This window comes from Alexandromys fortis, unplaced genomic scaffold, assembly GCF_014885135.2.
Source record: "Alexandromys fortis isolate MF-2015 unplaced genomic scaffold, M_Fortis_MF-2015_v1.1 scaffold_45, whole genome shotgun sequence".
NCBI classification, from domain to species: domain Eukaryota; kingdom Metazoa; phylum Chordata; class Mammalia; order Rodentia; family Cricetidae; genus Alexandromys; species Alexandromys fortis.
In genome coordinates, this window is record NW_026067926.1 from 1,183,581 (window position 1) to 1,210,588 (window position 27,008).

The 27,008-nt window shown below is 43.2% G+C and overlaps 1 protein-coding gene across 1 annotated transcript in view; it reads right to left on the minus strand.

Annotated features, from left to right (window-relative positions):
* Positions 1-333: 333 nt before the first annotated feature.
* The window catches only part of Hs3st4 (heparan sulfate-glucosamine 3-sulfotransferase 4), a 420,963-nt gene continuing 394,288 nt past the window's right edge, over positions 334-27,008 (minus strand). Inside the window, exon 2 of the mRNA XM_050143373.1 lies at positions 334-1,713. Within this exon, the coding sequence (XP_049999330.1) occupies positions 1,077-1,713 (637 nt within the window). The 3' untranslated portion in view covers positions 334-1,076. The remainder of the gene's footprint in view (positions 1,714-27,008) is intronic.

A 27,008-nucleotide genomic window follows, 5' to 3' on the forward strand; every position in this document is an offset into this window, starting at 1 on the left:
CGTGAAGAGAGAGACCCATCTTGGAAGGCTCTCTGATAGAATGCTCTAGGGGTGTAGGCTATTTTTTGGTGAGGAACATACGTGCATGCCTTTGCCTTCATATTGTGGGAAGGGATAATGTCAAAGGGTTTTGGGATGAAGCCTTTGATGGGAAGGCTAGACAGGCTTGGAGGGAGGATATTGCTCCTTGGGAGTCTTGGAGCTCTCAGCCACCACCAACATTCTGGAGAGATGCCAAAGCAGAAGTTTATGTACCAAACACAAGGTTAGAATCCAGACTCCCAAGACAAATACAATAAGAGCTCCTACAAAGTACATTTTCCTTCCTTCCTTCCTTCCTTCCTTCCTTCCTTCCTTCCTTCCTTCCTTCCTTCTTCCCTATCCTTTCTTCTTTTCTTATTTTATTTCTTCTTTCCTATCCTTCCTTCTTTTCTATCCTTCCTTCCTTCCTTCTTTCCTATCCTTTCTTCTTTTCTTATTTCCTTCCTTCTTTCATATCCTTTCTTCTTTTCTTATTTCCTTCTTTCCTATCCTTTCTTCTTTTCTTATTTCCTTTCTTCCTTCCTTCCTAGCCTTCCCTCCTCCTTTCCTATCCTTTCTTTCTTCCTTCCTTCTTTCCTATCCTTTTTTCCTTCCTTCTTGCCTATTTTTCCTTTCCTTTCCTTTCCTTTCCTCTCCTTTCCTTTCCTCTCCTTTCCTTTCCTTTCCTCTCCTTTCATTTCCTTTCCTCTCCTTTCCTTTCCTTTCTTTTTGCCACTCCTCAACATCATAGCATACGTCTTTGACACTGGAAGATGTTTATCCTGTCTTCAAGCCTCTATTAACTAGTAGAGGCTAAATATTCATGGTAGATTCTGGTGGCCACCTTGTCCACCAGGTACAGCTGGTTCCTTCACAGGGATGCCATGAGATCTATACCTTTGCCTAAGCCCACAACATTGGAAGTAGCCTGATTGGATGAGGTTGGCAATCTACTTGGCACTCCAGCATGGCCAAAGCTTCAGAACCTGGGGAATGTGGGACTCTGGTAAAGAGTATCCTTGCTATTTCTTAGCCTTCCCTCCACACTGTAAGCCTCACTTATCACCCTCTTCCTGTTCCCACTGAAAATCTTGACCAGTCATTTGGTAAAACATCATGTTGAAGGGTTTGTAGAATTTCCGAAGTCTGTGGATGACATCTGGGTCAATGCGGGGATGAGTCCGACCTTTGCTCTTGCCCAAACATCTTGGGGCACTGCTGTCTTCTGGCTTCTTCAGGCAGGGGAATCCCTTGGTTTTGTTGAAGTAAAAGTGCTTCTCTGTCACAACACGCTTGAGGCCTAGGAAATCCTGTACTTTGGCCATCTCCCCTGCAGGGTCCACTATGAGCCGCTCTCCACTGACGAACAGGATCTGAGAGAGCGGGAAGTACTGCAGCCAGTTCTCCAGGTGCAGAGCATAGATCCCGATGCGGATGGCACTCCACGAGGCATCAATCAGCCCCAGGGTCCGGTTTTTGAAGGCCAGCACCTCAAAGGTAGGGATCTCTGGCTTCTTTGACAGCGTCTGGGTATAGTCAGAAATGGCCCTGGTCACCGGGTTTCGCACCACCACGATGAGTTTGATGTCCTTGGCCATAGAGTGAATGCGCTTGGGAGCCTCGTTTGTCACAAAGTAACTGGGCGTCTTCTCCATGGTTATCTGCCCGTCCACTGTCTTGGGCATCACATTTCTAGAAGAATGAAGAAAGGTGAAATACAGTGATTATTACCATACCCAAGATATCTTTCCACAAATTCTATGCACCATATAACAAAGGTGGGAGGCACCAAATAGAACCAATAAACATTGGGAAGGTTTTTTTTTTTTATGTACCAACTGTAAGCTTGACTATGCAATTATTGGAAAAGGCAGCCTAAGGCTTATGTATTATTCTTTAGGAGTCTTGTGTCCCTGGATTTAAACTGCCTGTCTACCTCTTACCAGCTGTGTTTAACCTAGATTTCTTTATATATTAGTTTTAAAATCTCTGAAACAGAGGTAATGATAGCACCGACTTCACACTGTAGTGTGCGGATTAGGGGGATAATGTTTGAAAAAGCATTTAGCATGGAATCTCATGTGTGCATGAGCTTAACAAATTAAGGGTTTTATTATTGTTGTAGTAGCTTTCAGGAAATGTTTGAGCTCAACACGACCTCAAAGATTATCTGGTCCAGGGTTGGCAAATTCTCACTGCCTTCTATTTGTCTGTGAGTCACAGTTAAGAAGGATTTATAAGCTTTAAATGGTTGTGGGGAAAACCCAAATGATAGTGATAGTAGAATTGCGTACTACATGGAAATTATGCAGAATTTAAATGTCAGTGCTTGTAAACAAACCTTCATGGGGACACAGCCGCACTTACTCACTTACAGATAGTGTGTGTGCTGCTTTTGTAACATAAACAGCAAGTGGAGTCGGTGCAACAAGCATGTGACCCACAGAACCTGGAAAATGCATTGTTTTACTTTTAAGTAGTTTTTCTGAACCTTGGACTTCTTAGTCCAAAAACATTGTTGTATAAATGATGAAACTGAAGCCCAAAGAAGGGACAGAAATCAGACAAGCTTTCTGTCTGCAGAAAACTTAAGCACATCCCTGGGCCATGACATCTTCATTATAACATCCTAACACTCACCTTAAGTTCCTTTGGGAACAAAGTGACACAGAGAATGCAAGCATAGGATGGGAACAAGACACACAGTTTTCTTCTTTCTTTGCTTCTAAGTTTGCCCTGTAAACTTCTCACAGAGCCTGCTCTAGCTGGGATCTTTAAAAAGCCCCCAAAGCCATAGGTTAAAGGCTTTGTCTCCAGCCTGGGTAGGGTGATGGAGTCTTTAAGGGTGGAGCATTGGAGAGGAATTTAGGTCCTTGGAGTCATGCTTCGAAAGGGCATGTTAAGAGATTACCAAGGGGGCCCCAGTGGCTGAAAGCACTGGCTGCTCTTGCAGCGGACTGCATTTGTTCCCCAGCACCTGCGTGGTGGCTTGGCTTGCAATGAACTGTATCTCCAATTCCAGGATATCCATCATCCCCTTCTGATTTCTGCAGGCACCGGGCCTACACTCGGTGCACAAACATACATGCAGGCAAAAGCACACCTACATATAAGACAGATAAATCTAAAAATATTTTTTAAATAATGGGCATATTAAGACCCTAGCATCTCCTCTCTATTCCTCACTTTAATGTCTTGGCCATGAGAAGAATGGGCTTTTTCCACCATATATGCCTCCTATGATAAACTTGTTGCCGCAGACCCAAAACCAATGAGGCAAAGCAACCATGGATTTCAATCTTTGGACCCAAAAGCCATAATAAGTCTTACTTCTAAGTTGGTTGTCTTAGATGTTTGTTAAAGTAACAGAAAGATGCCAGCTAATACAGATACCACCCCACAGCTCTTGTCTACTGGTCTCCTTGACAAAACCATGTTCCGACTCCATCCCTCCATTCACATTTTCCCTTGGGGAGACAATTTGATGCCACTTCCTCCAACCCAAAGCAGAGGATCAATCAGTGTTTGAAAACGAGGCCCACGATCCTATTATGCAGTCAGTCTGCCATAGGCCTATGTAGACCAGTGCTAACTGAGAAGAAACATGTTCGATACCTGATGGTATATGGGCCACCTGCCACCAGGTACTCCGTTAAATCCATTCACTTCCAAGCCCCGCGCTAAAGTGGTACATTCAGGATTACACAAGACCTCTTTGTTATGATGACATGCTTTTAAATGTCTCTGCTAATAAAACTTAATACAGACAAAGATCCCTTAGCCTCTCCTACCATAATTAAATTTATTTACTAGCACTTGCGTGGAGAAAGAATGACTTCTTTTTATCTCTAATTCACATGCTCTGTCAATAATTAATTGCGGTTGGGTTTTCAGCTTTCACCGCAAGCTCTTTTATTAAGCAAGAGGAATTTGCCTGGTAGAAAACTTCGCTAGAACTAGACCTTGTTGGACTACACTGGTTGGGCAGAGTGCAGTTTTCAGATCAGAGCCCAAGACATGGCCATGAATAATCATGTTTGTTTGGGGGTGACAGGTTCTCCACAATATCTAGTGTCTGGGCATATGTGTCAGTTTGAGCTCACTAACTGTGCTGGTCTCCTCTGGAAGGGTGCAGCTAAGAAACAGTCTTTGATTGTAGCCCTGTCTAATCTGGTAACCTGAAAGTTCTAATGATGGGTTTGGTCTCACTGAACCCCCTTACCCCATTCGGAACCTCAACTCCTCACAGAAAAAAACTCCACGCTCGCAGGGCTGAGATGAAGACTAAATGAGATAATGCGGGTGGATCACTTGGGAGAGTATCTCATGAATGCCAAAATCTTATTTTCACTTAAGCTGGCTGTCTAGGAGCATTTCCTGAGCAATTCTTACAAAAGGGCAGAGGGAAAGAAATTACATTTGACTCAATGGAAAAACAGAACTGAAGGTCTGATCTAGAATAGGGCAAATTGTAATTCACACCAATGTCATCAACTGCTTCTTGATCTAGAGCCTGGGGGCCAACCAGAAAGCTGCCACTAGCTCTGGCCAGATACAAAGAATAAACTCAATCCTGTTCTATTTCGGCTGTAGAGATTATTCCTTTAACAAATTATGGAACTCACATGATATTACAAAAAAAAAACATTAAATAAACTCTGTTGAAAGATAACCTCCTTACAAGTATTATTTTTGCATGGCTTCTCCCCGATTATGTTCCCTGCGTTTTTGTATGTCTGTCTTGTTGCATTTTCCCTCAGTACGAAGCAGCTGTGCAGCTCCTCTTATCCGTTCTTTGTACTCACACTCCTTAAGCCTCAATGCTTACTTTACTCTAAGTCCCATTCAAATTCATCTCCTCTACTTTAGGTAATTGACAATCTGCCAAGATCCTTGTGGATCTTGACTCTTTTATCCAAAGCATCTGGGATGAAGTAGTTCCCAACCTATAAGCCAGTGGATACAGGAGTGTGCGTGTATGCCCAGCTCAGCATTTGATGCAAAGCAAGAAACAGAGAGGGGCACTGAAGAAAGCAGAGGGCAGAAGAGGAGTCTTAGTGGCTCTGATCATCTTGCTGCAGGTGAGTGCGACAAATGTATAACTCAAGGACATTCCCACAGCACCCATGGTAAGACTGGATCTCTTACTTAAGATTCAACAGGTTCTTTGTCAATGAGAAAATTTCCAGTGGCTTCTCCCACGACTATGAAATGGCAAGTCTATGTTCTTCTGAAGCCCACGCTTTCATTCACTCTCTCATTTATTCTCTTCATAAATGATCATTTCCGAGTAATATCACAGAGAATGAAACAAACTTGGAGCATGCAGCCGAGCTGGGACTTCGGACAGATGAAGAGTATCAGAGTGCCGTGTAATTACCTGTCCTAATCATCAGAGCGGGTATCATTACTGTTCCAGCTCTACACAGGAGGAAAGAGGCTTGGAGTGCAAGGTCTCACTACACATGTGTTTTGTTTCTAAGTTCAACAGTTAATTTATTCAGAAGTTAATGGGGGGTGGTTTTCTGATGAGTGCCTACCAAGCCATTGATCTAGTCTCTGGAGCTGAGGCCAATCCCGGGGCAGGTTTTCTTGTAATAAGGTTTGTTGCTGTTTCTCCTTCCCAGATCTCTTATCTGGAACTCTGACGCGGCAACCAGTTCTGCTCTATCCTGGTCTCCTCTCCTGACAACACTGGAGGAAGCAGGGCTCAGGTGTTTGCTCAGACACCAAAGTGTTTACCACACAAGCAGTGAAGTTCTAAATTTGATCCCCCAGAACCCATGTTTGTAAAAAACTGGGTGTGGCAGTAGATGCTCACACTTTTAGCACTCAGGAGTCTGAGACAAGTGCAGCCTGGCCAGCCTGCTGCTTCACCTACTTGGAAAGTCCCAGGCCAAGGAGAGATTTTTGTCTCAAAAAAAAAAGATAGGTGGCTCCTGAGGAAGATTTACATAGCACACACACACACACACACAGAGAGAGAGAGAGAGAGAGAGAGAGAGAGAGAGAGAGAGAGAGAGAGAGAGAGACTGAAGAAGACATTTCTTTTATTGGATACGACAAACTTCCACCTAGTCTTAGAATCTTATCCTTCCCACCTTCTTGAAGCTTTCCACTCTCAATTTTTTCGTTTTTAATTAAGTTCTTCTCAGCTGGGTCTGACATTTCAATACACCCATGTTCTCACATCGTGGCGTGCGTGAGGAACAGGAGAAAGGCCAGGGATGCTGGAGGGAGTTAGGCAAGGTAAGGGAGTTAGAAAATAAGATCAGGAAAGATGGGCAGGGAACAGATCCTGGAGGGCCTGCCTAATCCGAGGGAGGCATAAGGATTCTTCTCTATATCACAAGAATCCATTGAAGAGCACTGAGCAGGAGACTAGAGCATCGTTTGCACTGAATTACCTTTTCTGACAGCTTTGCTGAAACCAGAGAAGAGAGTGCAAGTGTCAAGGGTAGCATGCTCAGACGCTACGTCAGGACTGTAGGTTAGAAGTGGTAGTAGTCCCCAGGAATAAGTACCAACAATCCCTGTTGAGGGCTGGACTGAGTTTAAGTAAAAGAGAGATGCCGGGGACCATGACAACACCGGCAGCAGCATGGTGGACTGACGGTTAGTTATGAGAAGAGCACTCTAAAGTGTAAAACAAGCAGCTGTGGAGCGGAAGACAGCAATCTGATGTGGAATCTGAAACACGGGCTATCAGTTACTGCCTCAAGTCAAGCCAGCAACTTATCTGTGCATGGGAGTCTGAAATCCAGGGGTCAAACCTGAGCTGAAGCTGGGCATTCATATTCTCTGTGCATAGTTCATCTGCCAGGAAGTTAAGAGAGCAACGTCTATCTTCTGCTAGTCGCCAGTGGATGGTGAGACCTGCTCTTTGTCTGTGCCGTGAATTCCCAAACAGGAAAAATATTTAAATCCTTTGTTGTGTCATAAAATAGTTAGTATTCTCAAAGATTTCTCACTAACTCTTATTTTATTACATTGAACTGTATTTTAATTTTGGTACATAGCCTGAGATTGAAGTCAGGGGATTCGGGATCTCCCCCATGCTATATAAATGTCCCACCACATCACAGCCCCTTACTAATACATCTTAGCTCCCAGAGCTCTGGCATCGCTGATATTACAAGGCCTAAGGTAGAGTGGGATGAAGCTCAGTGGTAGAGGGCTGGCCTCGCATGTACCAGGCACAAAACCCCGAATTTGTTCTCTTGCATTGCAAAAAAAACAAACACGTATCCAAGCAAACCAACATATTGGAATTGCTCCCCATATCCTGCACAGCTAGTCTCAGTTCTTGAGGATAAGGGCAATGCTTTACTCACCTGTGTTCTTCGTGCTTAATGTGACAAATGCCACCATGTAATGTTCTATAGCGTTATAGCAATATAGCATTATCTATAGCAGTCACTAGGTTATTATGGGATTGATAAACAAATGAGAACATGGTACCAGAGGCAGGGGAGCAGGAAATGGGAAAACTGGGTGAAATTGAACCACATGCTCCTTAGACCAGGTTTTCCACGTATGGGGGTCAGTGTGCCTTCACCACACCATGCCTGCCTGAAAGACCATGCACTTCATTGTGCACCATATGGTGAGAAAACACCACATCTGGGCTGGGAAGAGCTCGTTGACAGTATCCTGGGTGCTCAGAGCAGCTGTGACATCAGCATCAACATACAGTCCTGAAGTGAGAATCACTCCACCCAAGCTGTCAGCTGCTCTCGCATCAAAAACGTTTCTGAGATGCCCTCAGCTCTCATCCCAGCTCCCACCCTCTTCCATTGGTGTGAGCACTTTGCTAAGCAGAGGCCGGTGCAATTCTAGTCAGCGGCGTACAGGGCCTCTAAGGAGACCATGATGATAGTTGCCATAGTGCCTCAAGTACCATTATGTACAGAGGGCTTACCTACCCCATGTTTTGTTTCGTGCGAGAGGGAAGACTGACTTCACTAAGCACTTTCAAACACAAGACTCTCCTGTGAAGTCAAGAGCATAGAATCTAGAGCTCTACTTGCTAAGTTTGCACAGGTTTATAAGTTGTATGATCTTGTACACATTACACAGCACTAATATAGATATAACTTTCAGTTTTTCGGCTATGATTTGAAGGCGTTAAGTCACAAAACAATTCCATACCAGTTTGGAATTATGATTAATAAAGGGGTTATTTATTTAAGGGGAAAAATCTTACAGATCACCGTCCCAGTAAACAGCCCTCTGCACGATCAGGAACGAAGTCTATCAGCTTGGAAGCCGGAAGCAAGAGAGCTAGTGCATGGCTACCACTGCTTTTTTAAAGCAAAAGAGACCATGCCCAAATGGGCTGGTATCATAAAGGCTATCGGTTGAAATAGTGGAAGGAGCTGCCGGAGCTTCCACAGCAATAATTCACATTCAGTAGAAAGTGGTCCACATTCAGAATAAACTATGTTTTGAATTTGAATCTGTTCCTGGACTAATATATATGATATGACTCCACCCAACTCTGGTTTGATTGGCACAGGGTCACACTATGTTGCTTTTGTAGCCGTGTCTGCAGGCATTACAATGTGCCACCTTTATTACTTTCCCTCAATGCTGAATCACATTTCCTGTCCAACCACATGACCATGAACAGTCAACAGTATATATTGGAAGAGTGATGGTGTTGTTGGCACACTCAACCCATTTTCGGGGGCTGAGAGTAGGAAGCAGTTGGTAGGGAAAGTTTGAGGCCAGTTTGGAAGGTATGAGGCCCTATCTGAAAAACAATGCATTGTCACTTTCTAATATCTTAACTGTCTGATGACTTCATTGAGTGCATCCCCACTGTAAGTTAAGGAGTGCCTGCAATGTCTAATCCCCATTGTCTGGAGAGCAAGCATCACATGAACAATCTCCTTTTCACAGGGAGTAGTGTTAAATTAATTAATATCTGGAGAGTGACTTGCATAGGATCTCAATACAGTTGCCGCTGATTCCTTAAAGCTCCTTTTTACTTTTTATACCATCATCACATCTTTAGAAATCAGAAAACTGAAGCCCAGTGAGATTGATTAGTTCATTCACAGTCAAGAGAGGTAGAACCAAATCCAATCTTGGGTTTTGTCTAACACCATAATCTGCCCTCTTGGTTGCTTCTTGACAAGTGTCAAATTACTAGGGCTTAGCAAAGTGACATGACTGTCCCCAAGTCACTCTGCTAGTAGGTGGCGAAGTGAAATCTTAAAATTAGTCCTATTACATGAACAGTGAAGGCAGCTTACCACTGGGAATCATAGAACCCTAGAAATCCTTGCCAGATCAAGCTACATCATTCAATTTGTGATATCTCTCTCCAGGGCCTCCTCAACTGAAGCGAATGGACACCATCATGGACACTGAGGGAGAAAGCAATCAACCATATGAGATATAAAGTGCCCATTCTCCCTGGCAGGGTCAGTGCCGAGCCCTCCTTTAGCTTGCCTGAATTGCAGGTGTGTGGGCACCTTATACTTTCCCAAATGCATTATCTAGTGGAATAAATGGTGCATAAATTAGCAATATTTTCTGAGCCCTCCTGATGAACTATAACCCACAATAATGATGGTTAAAGCAAGGGCAGGTGGTGGGGCCAGCTCCTCAGTACCAAGGGAAGAAATACACTTACAAGTCCGTGTAACACCTGTGTCACATTAGCCCAGCTCAACCTCACAGGCCCCTAGGATTTACTCAGCCCATATAGAGATGGAGAAAGTCAGGTTTTAGAGAGGAAAAATGAATCTTATCCAGTGGTTCATGGGCCGCACCTTACCTTCCCCAGGCATGTTGAGAATTTCACTATGGTTTTCAAATTTGAGTTTGTGAGAAAAAGAAGTACAATCCACTTTTATTTGTATATGAAAACCACATTCATATTCAGAGGACTGGAGAAAGCTGCATGTTCTGGGACCACACTGCTCTAAGCTAGATTCAAAAGGAGGTTCTGGGCTACAGTTCTGACTTAATGGTTAACTTGCTGAATGAATTTAAGTTACAGATGTTTCTTCCCTGGACCTCAACTTCCTATACATAAAAAGGGATGTGTTTCAAAGTAACTCTTGGTTCATTCAACTGAGTATTTATTGGTGATTATTATATATAGAGTATTAAGTGAATATTGGTATAAAAGCTTGTGATGAAGATGATGATAAATGGAGGAGTAAGAATAAAAGAAGAGAGAGAGAGAAAAAAATGTGGACCAAAAGAATACCAATAAGGAAAACAGAAAACTCTCTGAGTCTGTCACACAATCACAATTCAGAAGAAAATAGAAAATAGTAAACTCAGGTTTGGAACATGTTTTCTATTTTGAACATTGTGTCAGGTTAGTAGAGATCTTTCAGGACTGGAGGATTATGATTCTCACTGAGTTGATTAGTTGATTTGTTTGGGGCTTGGTTTTACCTCCAAAGAACTATCTGGAAAAGATGTGGGAATTCATCCCTATCCTCATGACCATCATTTCCATATAACACCATCACCAAGAATGGCAGCCAAGAATGGGATGTTCACCTTCAGGGAAAGTAAGATTTGCAGTGATTTATGAACTATAAAGATGATGTGCCCCGGGGAACTGCCAATGAGCAGCCTGTGTGTCAGAATCTGCGTCTACTCTGAATTTCACAATAAGAACTATGTACAATGCTAGGTAGCACCCCGGCCACTGTCTTTTAGGTGCTCATTGGCCCCTATAGACATACTAATCAGATGTGCACATTAATATTGCCAGATGTCTTTGGAAGTCTCAGTCATCCCTTGTGATCCATTAGTTTAACCAAGATTTCTAGATTTGGATATAGTCTGTGCTTTTCATTAGGGGTAGGATGTTGGACAACCTACTTAGCCTCTCTCTGCCTAGATTTTCTAAGCTACAAACTGGAATGGTGATAATATGTACCTCACATAGTTGCTTTAAAATGGAGCAACTGCCTATGTGTTCAGCTGTGTCCATCTACCTGAGGCTGAGAAACTTATAAAGAACAAAAGATTGCTTGGGCTCATAGTTCTACAGGCAGAGCCCCGAGAGCTAGCGACTGGTAGTGGCTTTCATGCTGTTGGAATTCAAACATAGCACAAGACATCCATTGTGTCTTGACTCTAAACTGTTCTCGGCAGGTTCCTGTTCTGAAGGTTTGTCCCCAGCTGGTGTCACTATTTTGGTTTCCTAAGAAGCCTTTAGGAGATGAGGCATAGTTGGTAGCAGTATCTCCTTAGAGATGGACCTTGGAAGCTCATCACTTGTTCTGCTTCCACTCTCAGCATCCTGGTACCAGTGATGTGAGGAGTTCCTACTACTGTGAAGACCCAACCACACCTTCCCTGCCACAGTGAGTTAAAAGTTTCTAAAACTGTGAGCCCAAATCAGCCCCTTCACCCTTAAGGTGTTTTTCCGGTTGTTTGTCACAGTGAAGATAATACATAGGTGTCACTAGAGGGAACACTCAGGTACAGATGTCCTCTGGATGCTCTCTCTTTTATAAAGCCACCAGTATTCAAGGGAACGTCACGCTGGTGACCTTTTCTAATCCCAATCAATGTCCAAAGGCTCTACCTCTAAACATCATGAACAGATTATGTTCCTATCCTCTTAATATCTCAATTAAATTTCATATGTTCCTATCCGCTTAATATCTCAATTAAATTCCAAACTCTGAACCCTGGAGGCACAGACTCAAACTTAATTCCAACTAGAGCAGCTGCCTCCATTGACAAACACCACATAAGGACTTTATAAGTCTATGCTGTTTTAATGAGTGCTGTCAAAGAACAAAGGCAATCGGCAGCATTGTAGAAGCTCCGCCTTGGAATGCCGACTCTCTGGATTGCTAAATGCCATGCCCTAGATAAAGGAGTATTAGCTGTGTGGTACCAGTTCTGAGTCTTTGGTATCCCCTGGCTAAGTGTGACTTAGACAAAGTGGATCCATCAGTAGAGCCAGATTCCATATGATCACATGAAGGCTGATTCCTCCTCTGTGGCTCTGCACAGTGACCAATTGGGAGTTTCTGTCTAAACTAGAGTTATAGATTTGAATGCAAGGATACATTGAGTTAGAATATAATAGCTTTCTTGAAATCCAAGAGCAAAGATTTAATTTATCAGTTTTACACAAGATAGTGTTGTTCACTATCACCAGACACTACCGTAGCTTTTTCTCTAGCCCAGTGCTTCTCATCCTTCCTAATGCTGTAACCCTTTAATACAATCCCTCATGTTGTGGTGACACCCTCCCCTCCCCCCACTGTACAATTATTTTTGCCACTTCATAACTAATTTTGCTAGTTATGAATTGTAATATAAATATCTGACATGCAGAATATCTGGTATGTGACTCCTATGAAAGGGTTGCTGGACCTCCCAAAGGGGTCACAGCCCTCAGGTTGAGAATCACTGTGGTCTAGCCCTTCATCTTTTTGTGATCAGACCTTCCTATCTGGCTATCGTGAGACAAAATGTTCTATGATTTTGAATGAATTAGAGCATGGAACATGTGTCACTTGCCCCTGGCTGGGGATCTCATCTGGAACATACTTGTCACCTTTAAAGAAGGACTCTCTACAGAACCCTACACACCAACCTCTATCTGCTATCTTACTCTATTTCCTTTCCACAGGCTCAGCATTTCAAAGGGCAGGTGCAACAATTAAACCCTGATTACAGAATCTGTGCATGCCCTTTGTGCTCACCATTAACAGACGGTAGCAGCATGAGCTTCAGGCCTCCCATCTCACCCTGTGCTTCCTACCCAGGTGTGTGGCAGCCTGTCACTGCCTCAGGGATACTGCCAGTCCTCCCTCTTGCCTTCTCACCTGCAGCCTGCTTTTGTGTCAAGCCCTGTTGACTCTTCCTGAGCCTTTTTCCCGGATGAATGTCTAAGGTCTACACCCTCAAGCTATATGGGCCATCAACAAACCTCAGTCTTGGAGGGAAGGGAAGGTGTGTCTGTTTATGATGGCAACTGCCAATATGCCAGGCTTCTGATCAAGTCTTTTCCCTTTCTTGTCTATATTTTGCTTTGTTCCTCCTGCATAATGGTTTATCTTGTTGGTCAACTTGATTAGATGAAAAGATACCTAGGAAATTAGTAATGACTTCTTTTTGTACGAATGTTTCTAGAGATGATTAACTGAGATGGGCAACATGCTCTGAATGCATGTTCATCCCATAGGCAGAAGGGATTAGACATGGAAGAAAGTATCAGACATGAGAAGTCCTCATTTGAGTTGTTGGGTGGGGCTTTCTAACAGACTCCCAAAATATACAGCCTATTGCTGTTGCTCTTGGTTATTCTCCAGAGGTGAAAGGTAAATCTCTATTGGTAAAGATACCATAAACTTCATAAATAAGGCTCAGAAGCTCCTGGATTGGAACTGACCTGAACAGGCCATCCTTGAGGACTTTCATGTTACCAGAAGGTGATACACAAGTGTTCTAAGCAGGAGACAACCAACAATCCTACCCAGTAATGACACCCATGGACCATAGCAATAACTAGCATGGCATGACAATCTTATGGGTGCAGTAGTGGCACACATACCTTGGTGGTAACCAACTGCTCTCTAGTTGGACTTAAGACCCACTCAATGAAAGGGATGCTATGGCTGACTCTAGAAATCTAGCTAATTACTCAGAGCTAGTGAAGTCATAACTGTTGGAGGAGATTCTATAACCACTACTTTAATAAACCAGCATAATCCCTACCTACAATCAAAATGCATTTGTTCTTATACCCACAGATAAGTGTGGTTTTCACCCCTCATCAAGGAAACTTCTCTTTACCATAGATGAAGACCATTACAGAAAACCACAACCAATCAAAATGTGGAGTTGTGGAGTGTAGTCTCGGGAGATGCAGCTGTAAAACATGCCCACACAGAAAGCTCAGGGAACATTTCAGAAGGGGGAGCAGAGAAGACTGTAAGAGCCAGAGGTTCAAGAAGTTCACTATGAGATTATGTCTTTTAGTCATATTATAAGACATGCCAATAAATTGTCACCAACATGACCGCCTAAACATGAGCGGACTACAGACAACAACAGCCATGCTAAAGTGGATGGGGTAAAGCCCATGAGGCCTCAGTCCTACATGAAGAACTATAGGCAACTGAAGAAGACTGAGAATGGGAGAGGTAGCAGCAAGAGCACACCAACTGTTGCCCAATGCCAAATGGTCATCCCTGAAACATACAAGTAACATTATATGTATTCAACAGGTTATATTTAGGAATATGTATGCATACGTAAATGCGTTTATGCAGATACTAACAATTGATGAAGAAATATGTCATGAATTTGAAGAACAAGGAGGGCATACATGAAGGATTTGGATGGAAGAAAAGGAAGGGAGGGAAGGGAGAAGTGTCGTATCTAAATTTCAATCTAAAAATTAAACAAAAATGGCAGAAAGAGGAAGCCAGTTCATCCAGGCACTCTTAAGCCCTGCTTCTGGACCACCATGATCTGAGCATTGTACTCTTCCATCCTGTCTCTGCCATTCCACAGCAAAGCCTCTGAAACCATGAGTTGAATTAAAGTGATTTTTCTTTCTTTTTGTTCTTGCTCTGGGATTTTGAAAAGGGATCTCACATGTACCCCTGATTGGTCTTTAGGTTCTGCATCTCCTGTCTCAGTCTCCTGAGTGCTGGGATTATAGACACAAATCACTGTTTTTAAGTGACCTTTCCATTTTTAAGGGTCAGGCATCTGCCAGTGACTAATGTCTAACTCAGTCCACCTTTGTGGCCCCATAAGCTCTTCAGGTCAATCACTATTGTGGCAATTTTTATAATTATTGGTTGAATCACAATAACCTGACAGATGTCTACGATGTATCCAATCCAATCAGGTAAATTAGTGCTTCCACCTATGAAGGCTCCACTGGCTGGGCCTTTGTAGGCACCAAATGGTCTTCCCAAGTACCATCCTCTCTCTACTGGAACAATATTCCCCATACTGATCACACTGCCTAAGACTCTGGCTCTTCCACTGCTGTGTATAGGACTTTGGACAAAGCATGTAATCACCCAAAACCCCACCTTCCTCTTCAGATAAAACAGGGATGGACAACAAGAACAATGAGAATGCTTCTTACAGTGATGATGCATTTCTTGGCATATCTGCGAGGAAGTCACTGCTCACTGCATGTGCAGGTTATTGCTGCTACTCCATAGGATTCCTATCTCTTCATTGTGTGATCTCAGAGGGTGACACATTAAGACGCATCATGCTAACGGTGAGGTCATTTGATTTCTGCCTCTTTGCATCTTTAAAATGAACTGGGCTATTTTGTAAATAACTTGCCTATGTTTCTTCCCTGTGGTCCAAGGTATCTGACAAGTGAGACAGTTAATGTTCACTGAAAGCACTTGAGGTTTTATCTATGAAAGTGTTGCTGGGGTCAATCATGCCTGGCTATGAAAGCTTGTAAAATAAGTCAGCAAGACGGAAGCACCTGTCTATGTGAGTGACAGGCGTGAGCGCTGCTGTGAAGAACAGGCGTGTTTTGCCTATAACTGTGCACCAGTTCTGGAGTTTGGTTACTCCAGAACTGAGACAGAGGATAAATCCACCCCACAAGCCCCACCTTGCTCACGGCAGCCAGGGAAGCGGGGAAAAGTCTCCCACAGAGTGCCTCTGCAAGAGTCTTCTCTGCTGTCCTTGAACTGTTTCCTTCAGAAGTTGCATCCCCAAATCAAGAGCTGTAGCATCAATGATGTAAAATACAATCATAAATTAATTAGTGCATCATACTGTGTCTGTATTTAGACCTGACTTTCACAGCTTGAGGTGCATGAAATACTAAACATATTTTTCAGCCAATCAATCTGATCATGGAACAGATGGAGTGATGACAGCTAGGAAAGCGGTCGGTGCAACCTAGAGGGATATGCATGAATGTGTGCACTATGCTATGGCAAGTTCTATAGTATCTAGTATTCATACATACTTATGAATGTAAGGATGTCTTCTTGCTCACTCCATAACATGCACCATCTTCTATTCATATTATATTACTCCTTTTTAACATAGTCTCCTACACCAAACAACTCATGAGCATTGCTCCCTTCTTCATATAAGCCCCCTTGGTTCACGCCATAGAACTTGTTCTCTGAAATGATCTCTCTTGCATTCTCATTTCCTTGGGCATCACTGTTCTGTCCTACAGTGACAAGAAGAGGGGGTGACTTGGCTCCTTTGTGTTCTGAGCTCCCAGAACTCTGAACAGTGCCTGGAATCAGGCAGCTCTCAAGAGATACTTGTTGAATAATAGAGTGAAAACAAGAGGACGGTTAGGGAGATTGGAGAGAGGAGGAAAGAAAAGGGGGTTGGGCTCAAACTGAAGCACAGAGTCATATCAAGCAGACTCCCCAATGGCAATAACTCCCACTATAAAACCCTCCCTCCCGTATCCATCCAAGTCCTACCCCCACCTTAGACCTTAGATGATGAAAGAGAGTCATCATCTACCCAATTGCTCTGCCCCAAACAGGGTTCCATCACCGGCATTTCCTTTCCCCACTCATCCCAATATCCAGGAAGTCTCTCTGCTGCTTTCACTGAGAAAGCACATCCTGTTTGAAGTCCTCCCTTCCTCCCACCATCCTCTTCGTGTCACTTCTCTACCCCATCAAATTTTTAGCCTCTCTGCTCTCTCTGATAGCCAGTTTCTCCCCATCTCGTTTCTCTTTTAATGCCGTTATCCACACCGAACAGGAGTAAGATTGCAGAAGCTGGCACTGGCTGGGAGGCAGCGTCACACAGAGAGTAGGAACTTGGCCTCTGGGGCTGAGGACATAGCTCCGTGACAGAGTGCTGATTAACACGTGCAGGGCCATGGGTTCCAATCTCAGTACTGCCGGAAATGCTGGTACCAATAGCTCATGCTTCACTCTCTGTAACTATTCTACTTGAAGACTGTGAAGCATTTATTATTTGATTCTTGGGACTTTAATTTTACTATTATAAATTTCAGCTTGAAAATAACAACACATTTTCCAGAGTTTCAATCAGCTAATATCTATAAAGTCATGTGATGAACCTCCTTGTGAGTTAGAGGTAGTTGTTGGTATATCACTCAAATACTTAAATCCTTTCAAATATTCCTCATTATATTAAAAAAATTTAACCTCTTTCTGTGGTCCTCAAGATCCTTTATGGTGTAGTCTCTAACCTCAAGTCCAATGTTTCTTTCTTTCTAAAAAAGGTTTAATTTATTTTTAACTGTGTGTGGTGGGGTGGAAAGTGAATGTAAATGCAGTGCTCACAGAGGTCAGGGGTAACAGATTCCTGGGAGCTGGAGATACAGGCACCTCTAGGCCACCTGATGTGGGTGCTGGCAACCCAGCTCCCATCTTGGGGAAGAGCAGTAGTGCTCTCAACTGCCAATCTTTTCTCCAGCCTCAAATCCTATTTTTCAAAGTTCCAGCCTCACCGGCCTCTTCACTATCCTTAACCACTCCAGACTCCACTGGAGAGGAACTGGCAGCTGGCGTTGTATTGCATGTTTCCTTTCCTTCCTTTCTTTTCCCCTTCTTTCCTTCCTCTTTCCTTTTTTGTTCTGTGACAGAATCTCACTGCATCACTGTGACTCACCTAATACTATGTAACCTGAGGTAGCCCCATACTCACAGCAATCCTCCTGCCTCAGCCTTGAGAGTACACTGGCTCTTTGCTTACTCTAGACTGGTCTTCCCGAGATCTGTATATGCCTGTCATCTCCCTCTCAACCACGTTTTCCATTAACTGTCTAGACTTGTGATTTCCAATATGGGAGCCAGTAGACATGTGTAACTATTTAAACTTAAATTAGCTACAATCAAAGAATCGATTTCTCAGTTGTAGGAGCCACATCTCATTTGACCAACGACACAACTAACTCCTTGCTGCTTAGTGTTTTAGAGACGTGGATGTAGGGCATTTTCTTCACCACCGAGCATTCTATTTCATAGCACCTGTCTGGACTTTTGTGCCTCTGTTTCAGCTATGTATCTGCTAAAGGTCACCTCTGAAAACACTTTGATCACTAAAAACAGTGCCTGCTCCAAGTCATGTTCTGTCTCATTGTTCGGTTTAATTTCTTTATCCCACTTCGTGTTACTGGTCAAGAGCTGGAATTATCTAATTAAGCACTGGTTCATATGACTGCTGATGCCTTCCCCAACTGAAATTAAGTTATATAATAGCAAAGTGCTATCTTGTTCATTGTGGATCTCTGTTACCAGTATAAATCATGGCACATTATGAGTGTTTAATAAATGAACAGATGAATAAAGATAAAATGAATGAGTCATTGATAGACACATTCACCTCTCTCTCTCTCTCTCTCTCTCTCTCTCTCTCTCTCTCTCTCTCTCTCTGTCTCTCTCTCTCTCTCTCCTTCATTAATACAAAGGACCCAGAAACAAAACAAGAGAAGCCATGACAACTCTGCCATGGTGATATAAGAACTCTCATCTCTTTGCTACTATGTGATAAGAAGGCAGAAGACATGGAGTTTTGTCTGATAAAGATGCTAATGTATGCTCTCCGCTCCCACCAGCATGGCAGACAAGGCATAGTTAAGGTCTAGCGAGATCTACACAATGAAATTCATATCTAATATAGAAGCATCATCCTAACCTTTAGGAAGGCACACTGAAGGAAGAATTGATGCTGCGGTTTTAATGAAAGGTCTGATCTAGATTCCATGCTGAAGATCAGGCTGTGGGTTAAGGATAGACTTAAAGACTGGGAACACACACAAGAGGTCAGCACAGGGCTCACCCTCCCTTCTGAATGTCCACCACCTCGCTGAGACTCTGCTTTAATGAAAAGCAATCTGAATGTGCCTGTTCATGTGTGACTGAGGGCCTGCTGTCTGAATCTCCAGCACTCCTGCATCTGAAATTTGGAAGCAATTCCCTGCAACTGTCATGCAAGTGATCTCAACTCCGGCAGTCTATTTAAAGTCCCTGACCCTCACCACTGACGACTCTGATTAAACAGTCTGTGATGGTACCTTACCATCGCATGTTTACTAAAGGTGTCTTTGGTGGATTCTAACACATCGCCACAGTATACAAATGCACTCCTGCCAATTATCTGAAAGACAAGAGACTATCACACAACTATATAAATGGGTAGACACAGAGGAACAAGTAAGTGACTGGGGCTTAACGTATCCTGATAACAGTGACGCTGCCACATCCCATCATAGTCGGATGTCACTCAACGCTGGTCTTCAAGTCAGTTTCTTTTTTATTTGGTTAAAAACATTACTTAAATAAAAGGTATATATTTCTACCCCAAAGGGAATAAAGACAATTTATGTAGTAAAAATACTTGAAAATGTCCTGGTTGTCCCAATTCCTGGTATACATGCCCCTGAGAATCCTCTGTCTCATTAGTGTGGATGATAGCAGAGACTTGAACACTCTCAGCCTGTCAGAAGTAGTTGGGCCATTAGCGCACTAGCCCAACCCGTTTTAGAAGAACATGTTCATGAGAAGTAACTATCCTTCTGGTGTCACCTACCTAATGCTCTCTCCCGTATGTCCCCACCTTGATGCTCTCACTGTTGTTCTGGTAGGGATGGCAGGGATACAGGCACAGCCCACAGGTAATGTGTCATCCTTAGTCTTGATTCAGGTTGCCACCTTGGCTGAGAGCCCCAGCTCACTCTCACCCTTGGTTAGCCACTGTGGGTAAGAATGTTTCTGGAAGACTCAGACAAAATTCTCTGAGTTAGGCAAATGTGTCTCTCTGATTCTAGAAGAAGAAAATATACCCTGCTATATCCAATTGGCTGGCTTTATCCAGGGAAACAGCTAACGAAGGCCTTCTTGCAGAGTCATTTCCACTCTCCCATATGAGGTGCCACATGCATCAGAAAAATTCTACCATGACCTCCATCACCTACAGAAAGACATCTATTTGATAAGAGGTGAAAGCTACATCTATCTGTAGGTATAGAGATAAGTATTTTAAATGTGGTTAGGAATTATACTAGATTAAAGAAATGACAGTAATAAGCTCTCCTCTAGGGTACTTGGCCTTGCCACCTATGGGTAGTGGGATAGACTTATAGTTCCAAGCATAATTGACCTCCTGTTGGTCAGGCTTTAAATCTACTTAAGCTGTTGTTGGTTACCCTCAGGATAGAAGTACCACGATTGCGCATTTTGAGGTATCTTGTTGTTCTGGCCATTGCTGTGGTTCTTAGATGTTATAACTGGATAGGATTATTGATCGCCTTTCTCTCTTGCCATCTGTAATACTACAGGGCACAGATGCAATACCTACACCAAAAGTTCAGTGAACGTCACAGAAAAGGAAGCAGAACAAGCTTAAGAGCTAGAAGGCTGGGGCATTTACTGTATATGGCAGAGAAACTGCTCCCATGGAATCTCAAAAATATGATTGCCTAAGCCAGACCAAAAAATGACAGAATCAATTGACATGCCTGTGTGGATGGAATAAATCTCACAAGTCCCCACCCTTAAATAAGAGCTACAGGTAAGTAATTAATAGTGAGAGAAGAAGAAGCAATCTGCCACAGGAATAAAATCATTAGTAGGTTTTTCCACCTTAAACAGTTAGCCTTAAACACACATGCACAGGAGCAACACTAAGTGAACTTTGAGCTTGGCATGTTGTGTTTGTATGTGTGTGTAGGTCTCCCTGCATAGAACTTTTATGAAATCCATTATGTAATTTGAGGTGTGTACCTGAGGGTATGTTCATAAAAATAACATACTTTTTATGTACCATTTTAAAATTTAGGTTTATGTTCAATAAGAATTCTTAAGCTCTTTCCTAAATCAGTGCACAATCATTTTTAAATGAAAGTTACATTGAAATATTACACAAAGCACACTGCATCCAGCCACACATTACACAAAACACACTGCACCTAGCCATTCATTACACAAGCCACACTGCATGTAGCCATTCTTCACATAAACCACACTGCATCTAGCCAATTACACAAGCTACACTGCACCTAGCCATTCATTATATAAAGCACACTGCATCTAACTATTCATCACACAAGCCACACTGCATCTAGCCATTCACTACACAAAGCACACTACATCTAACCATTCATTACAGAAGCCACACTGCATCTAGCCATTCCTCATACAAACCACACTGCATCTAGGCATTCCCTTGCAGAGGGCCCTTTGCTTTTAACAAATGTTCCATTGTGACACGTCAAAAAGAAACTTTCCTGCAAATGCCTTTCTATTTGCTTTGTAGCATTTCTCTTTGGTAGCCATAGGAAAGTTGAAACACCAGCTCATGGAGACTTCTGTATCAATGACTTTATGGAGTTTCCAACCTTTTGACATTGGAGCATGAAGCTGTTAATTTCAAAGTTCATCCCTAAGAACTATGCAATTAAGATATACATGTACATATATATGTACACACACACACATACACACACACACATATAAAGCCACAAACCAATCTCATAACATCTTGATACCATGGTCAAAATTTAGGTGTCCATGGCTGTGTGGTTTTTAAATTTACGGCTTCTTGTAGGGCCACAGTCACAGCTATGCTATGGCACATGCGGCCCACAGGCCAGAGGCTGGACAGTTCTGCAAGTTTAGCAGGTGTTATGACAAATTGTGCTCCCCTTCACTGACCCGTAATGATGTGATGACTTTGAACCTGTTTGTTTCTGCTAATGTTGGCTGATAGCCACCATTCAGTCCTCATGCCTGTCCTGTTGCCCCATCTGCAGCATGCTTCTCTGTGCTGGCTCCTAAGGCCTTGGGAGACAGGGTATCCCAACTTTGACCCTCCCATCACAAGGTGCATTTATCTTTCCTTCTTGCTCAGACTGTAAGTTTCTGTAGAGAAGGGGCCTGAATAGACTCACAAAAAAAGTTGGCAGGTCTGGACCAGATTAACCCCCTGCTTTTTCCAGATGCTGTAACATGCTTTTGCCAGGGATGCCTGTGCTCCCAGCAGTGACTGAAACAGGTGGAGAGTCATGTGAGCTTTGGGCATTGAAAAATATTGATGTGAGAATAACTGCATGTGGGAAATAATGCAATTTGGTACAACTGTGCAGGATGAGGAATGGTCTACTGGCAAGATTAAATACCTGCCCTTTGGGTCCAGTTCCCCATCAACATCCATGGGTTCCAATGTTTTACTAGGCACATCGGACTTTGTCAAAACCTGTAACTTGATTGCAGCACGCCAAAGTATTCTAATTCCCTTTCCTTCTTACCTGCGGATTGATCCAACTCTTGTTCACAGAATGCCTGACCCAAAGCCTCCTCAGTAATCTTCCCTGAACACACACACATACACAACACACACACACATACTTCATATAAATAAGTGAATAACTGTGTATGTATATATGATAGATAGATAGATAGATAGATAGATAGATAGATAGATAGATAGATAGTCATCCCTCTGTATCCACAGGGGTTCTTTTTTTAAAAAATATTTATTATTTATTTTACATCCTGCCCACAATTTCTCCTCCCTCTTCTACTCCCAGTCTGTCTCCCCATCCCTCTCTGTTCCCACCCCCAAACTACTTCCCCTCAATTTCTGTTTAGGAATGGGCAGTCCTCCATGTCTATCAACAAAACATGGCATCAAGTCACAGTAAGACTAAATACCTCCCCATATATTAAGGGTGGTCAAGGTAAGTTCCCAAAAGCCAGTAAAAGAGATGAAGACAATGCCTGTTGTCTGTTAGGAGTCCCACAAGAGGAGCAAGCTACACAATTGTGGCTAGGTCAGTCCCATGCAGGCTCCCTGGTTGTCGGTTTAGTCTCTGTGAGCCCCTATAAACCCAGGTTAGTTGATTCTGTGAGTTTTCTTGTGGTGTCTTTGACCCTTCTGGCTCCTACAATCTTTTCTCCTCTTCTTCTGCAGGATTCCCTTAACTCTGCCTACCATTTGACTTGGGTCTGCATCAGTTGCTGAATGACGCCTCTCTGATGACAACTAGATTAGGCATCAATCTTGTCCCAGGAGATAGCCAGCTGAGACTTAGCACCTGCTGTGACTGGGAGGCTAAGCTGAGGTCATCTTTGTAGAGAGAGTCCTGGGAGGTTCCCTTGTGCCGAGTTTTATCTGACCCCGAAATGCCACCTCTCTTCCAGCAATCTCCCCCCCCCCGTCCCCGCTCAACCTGATCATTCATGTTCCCATCCCTACCCACCCTCAGTTCACTCACAAAATCCTGTCTATTTCCTCTTCCCAGGGAGGTCCAGGGGGTTCCCGATGAAGCCTCCTTGTTCCTAGTCTCTCTGGGTCTGTGGACTGTAGTATAGTTATCCACAAGGGATTCTTTATGGAACCTACATGGGCTTAAGGGCCTTATCCTAAAGTGGTGCGATATTTACAAATAACTGCCCTTCTCTGCATTTTAAATCATCTCTAGATTACTTGTAATTCATGCAACTGCCATGTAAATAGTTATATTGTATTGTTTCAAAAGTAGTGACAGGATATAACAGTCTGCATATGTTCATTATAGATGCGGTTTTCCCAACTGAACCTGAATATGGGAGGGCCTACACACACACACACACACACACACACACACACACACACGGCCAAACTGAAAGCTGAGAATGCCATTCCATCCATCCAATAGCTTGCAAGGTGGAATGTTGTAGGGGAGGAGGAAGAGGAGGAGAAGGAGTGGGAGAAGGAAGAATAGGCATCTGAAGAGCATCACATTGGCCGTTAAATGCTCTGCCTGGAGTAATTCCCATGATTCCTCAAAAGCCAGACCCAGGCATTGGAGAAATGCACCCATCCATGCACCCACCGGAGACTAAGAAGCCTGGGAGCCGGCAGAGCGGGAGAACAGCCTGAGGGAAAAACTGATCTTCTGGATTGTGTTCATCATATGTTGTTCTCTAAACAACATACTGTTTAGCTTTGCTGCTTGGGAAAATGACATAACACTCTATTTAGTCTTCTGCAAACTTACTTCTTAAGTAAACAAGCTGTAAATCCTATTTTTCCTGTTACATTTGGCTTTACTTAATGCACTCCCCCTGCTGCAGAGCAGTCCATTGTTTGGACTTATTTATTTATGTGTTCTTTCTGCCGAGAGACTCTCAAAGAGCCTCTACATCGTTTCTTGCTGCCGTTGTGGCTTTTGCAGGATCCTGCCTGTGCATTCTGACACCGAGGCCTGCTGTTTACAGAGGACGCTTCCCAGACTCTTGAAATTTTTACCCTGACAAGAAAATTCCAGTTTGTTTTTGAAAGCGCTTGCCACAAGCCGCATTTCCCCATCTGTGTCCAGAAGTCATGTTGATCTTCCTCATTGCCGCTTAATAAACACTAGGATCTAAATCTGAGTTCCCCCCATTAACGTCTTTAAATCTGTGTTTTTTATTGGTTATCCGTGTCCCATGTCTCCTCTATAATCACAATGAAAATGCCATGGTTTGTCCTTACACTGCCTTGTTTAGTCTTTGCTCCATCTTTCTATTTGCTTGTTCTTTGGTTTAGTAGAAATTCTTTCCCTATTCTGGGGGCTACTCCTTTCTCTGTCATGTAGATTATAAATACCTTATCGCAGTTTGGAACTTTGTGTACCACTTTAGCTACATGTCTTTGGTGGTTAAAAAGTTTTAATATTGCAATTGTTTAATTTATTGATCTTTCTCTTTCCTTTATCTTTCAGCTATGCTTTTAGAATCCTAAAAGAACGCACGGCACTTAAGGAAACTAAAGGAGCATAGTGTCTCAAGGAGCAGCCTGTTTTAAGTGGAGGAAATAGGGGTTCCCAAGTGGAAGGAGGTGGGTGTGGCCAGAAAGAACGAGAGGGGGAAGGGTGACAGGTGACCCTATGAGAAGTCATGGTCCGGTGCTGACTGTTCTGAGGACGATGGGAAATCCCCCGCAGTTTTTTAAGCTGAGAGCAAAATGTTAATATCTGAGTTGCAATACCAAAGGACCACTTCAAGGGATGGCTTGGAACAGACTACAGGGAGACATCATAGCAAGAGAAGCAGCCGTGGGAAAAGCTCCATAGGTGGGCTCCAGACAAATCCCAATGCCTTCTAGACAACAACGAGCCAGGTGAGGAGAGAACCTATGAGCTGAAACACATGAGCTGTAGAAGTATTTGTCATTGGCAACACATGGGGCGGGATACACTTGGGTATGTAGGGATGTCAAAAGGTTTAAGGACTGAACGCTGGGGCACTTCTGTGTGGATCTCTCCCGGGGGAAGTGAGGGAAGGAGGCAATTTCACGTGAACAGGACTTTTCTTGCCAGTCTGTGTGTTAATTCCTCATCTCCCCTCAGGTCGCTGGTACACTGTGAGGAGCCAGTGTGTGCCCGGCTGCTCCCACGCTACTCTCCCTCCGCCCTAGATGAATTACTAGCACTAGTAAATGTTTTCTCTGGCTCATAAATGCGTAATGCCTGCCACACAAACCTCAACTGCCTGTAATCGAGGCTCATGCACACGCGGAAAAGACTGTGTGTGGAAGATATAAATGAAGCTGTCGCCTGAGGTTGCTGCAGGAAGTGGGGCCACTGAAATGGAAATTGCATCCTGCATTTACTGCCTAAACAACCTGCCTCCCTTAGCTACCACCTCCCTGGAAGGTAGAGGGAATTAGCTGTAAATATTTTACAGTAGGTAATTTGCTGGAGTAAATCACAACGCATTTTGCCCGGGTCTGAAGGGAATGAGCACGCATTTCTTTTCCTACTGAGGGATTGTTTGTGTGATGGCATCTTCCTAGTTTCACCCCTCACCCCACGCACACTCAGAGACACACTTGTGTCTCTCTATCCCAAGTTATTCTGTGTCTCGACGAGGAGAAGGCCAGTAGGATGGGATGGACATTTCCGTCCATTGCTTGACACATATTTATTCCTCCATGCTCGAAGCAGTTTCTGATTGATCACTGTATGCTAACTGCTCTGTGAAGCCCTAGACTATAAAGATCAATATGACTAAGTACAGTTTCTGGCAACAGGGAGATCATAGCTTGTTTGGGCAGCCCCTGGCAATACCTAAAATTTATCCAGACCAAAAATGTTGAATATTAAAATGTATTGAGACCCTAATACAGGCCACGTGCTATTCCAAAAGATTTTTAAGTCTGTTTAATCTTTATGATAATCTTCTAGAATGAAAATTGCTTTATCCACATATTCCAGTAGGGAAAATAAACACCACACAGGCCGAGTGACTTATCGAAGGTCTTGCAGTGATTCCAAACAGGACTACTAAAAAAAATAAAAAATAAAAATAAAAAAAAGAAGAAAAAAAGAAAAAACAAACAAACAAAAAAAAACAGGACTACTCCTGCTTCCTCAAGTAGGACTGCTACCTTTGTACAGGTGAGTAATCACAGGAAGGTGGTTTCATTTTCATTAAGCATCTATTTCCTATGCTTCTCAGTACAGACTTGTTACTAGCTGATTCCTATGGGCAACAGGTACTTTTATTCTTAATTCTGTGAATTGAGCTACCGACTCCCATTTTTCCAAGAAAAGTTGAGCTCAGAAAGCAGCTCAAATTATATGTCACCAAATTACCAAATTATATGTCACCAGGCTGGGATGTAAGCCAGAAGTATCAGAGTACAAATACCAAGCTATTCTCACATGGCAAGGCGATGAGAGCTGATGTAGACAAGAGTCTGTTTGAGGCACTGTGATGCCAAAAGAGATAATAAGAATCTCCTCAGAGTGCAGGAGAAATGTGGGGGAGGAGGCAGCTAGTTTGAGCTGCGCAGACAGGAAAAAAATCATTTAAAATCAGCAAGGACTGTGATGGAGAAACAGCAGAACCACAGGTGACCAGCAAGTCATGGTGTGCAATGTGAATGCATCTCTTCTTGATTTGCTCAAATTCTTGCACACAAGAAGTGACAATTCATCTTTCTCTCAGCACAGGTGAGGAGGGGGGAGGTGACCCAGGAAAGGTCAAGGGTAAATGAATTTTGAGCAGCTCACATCATATCAT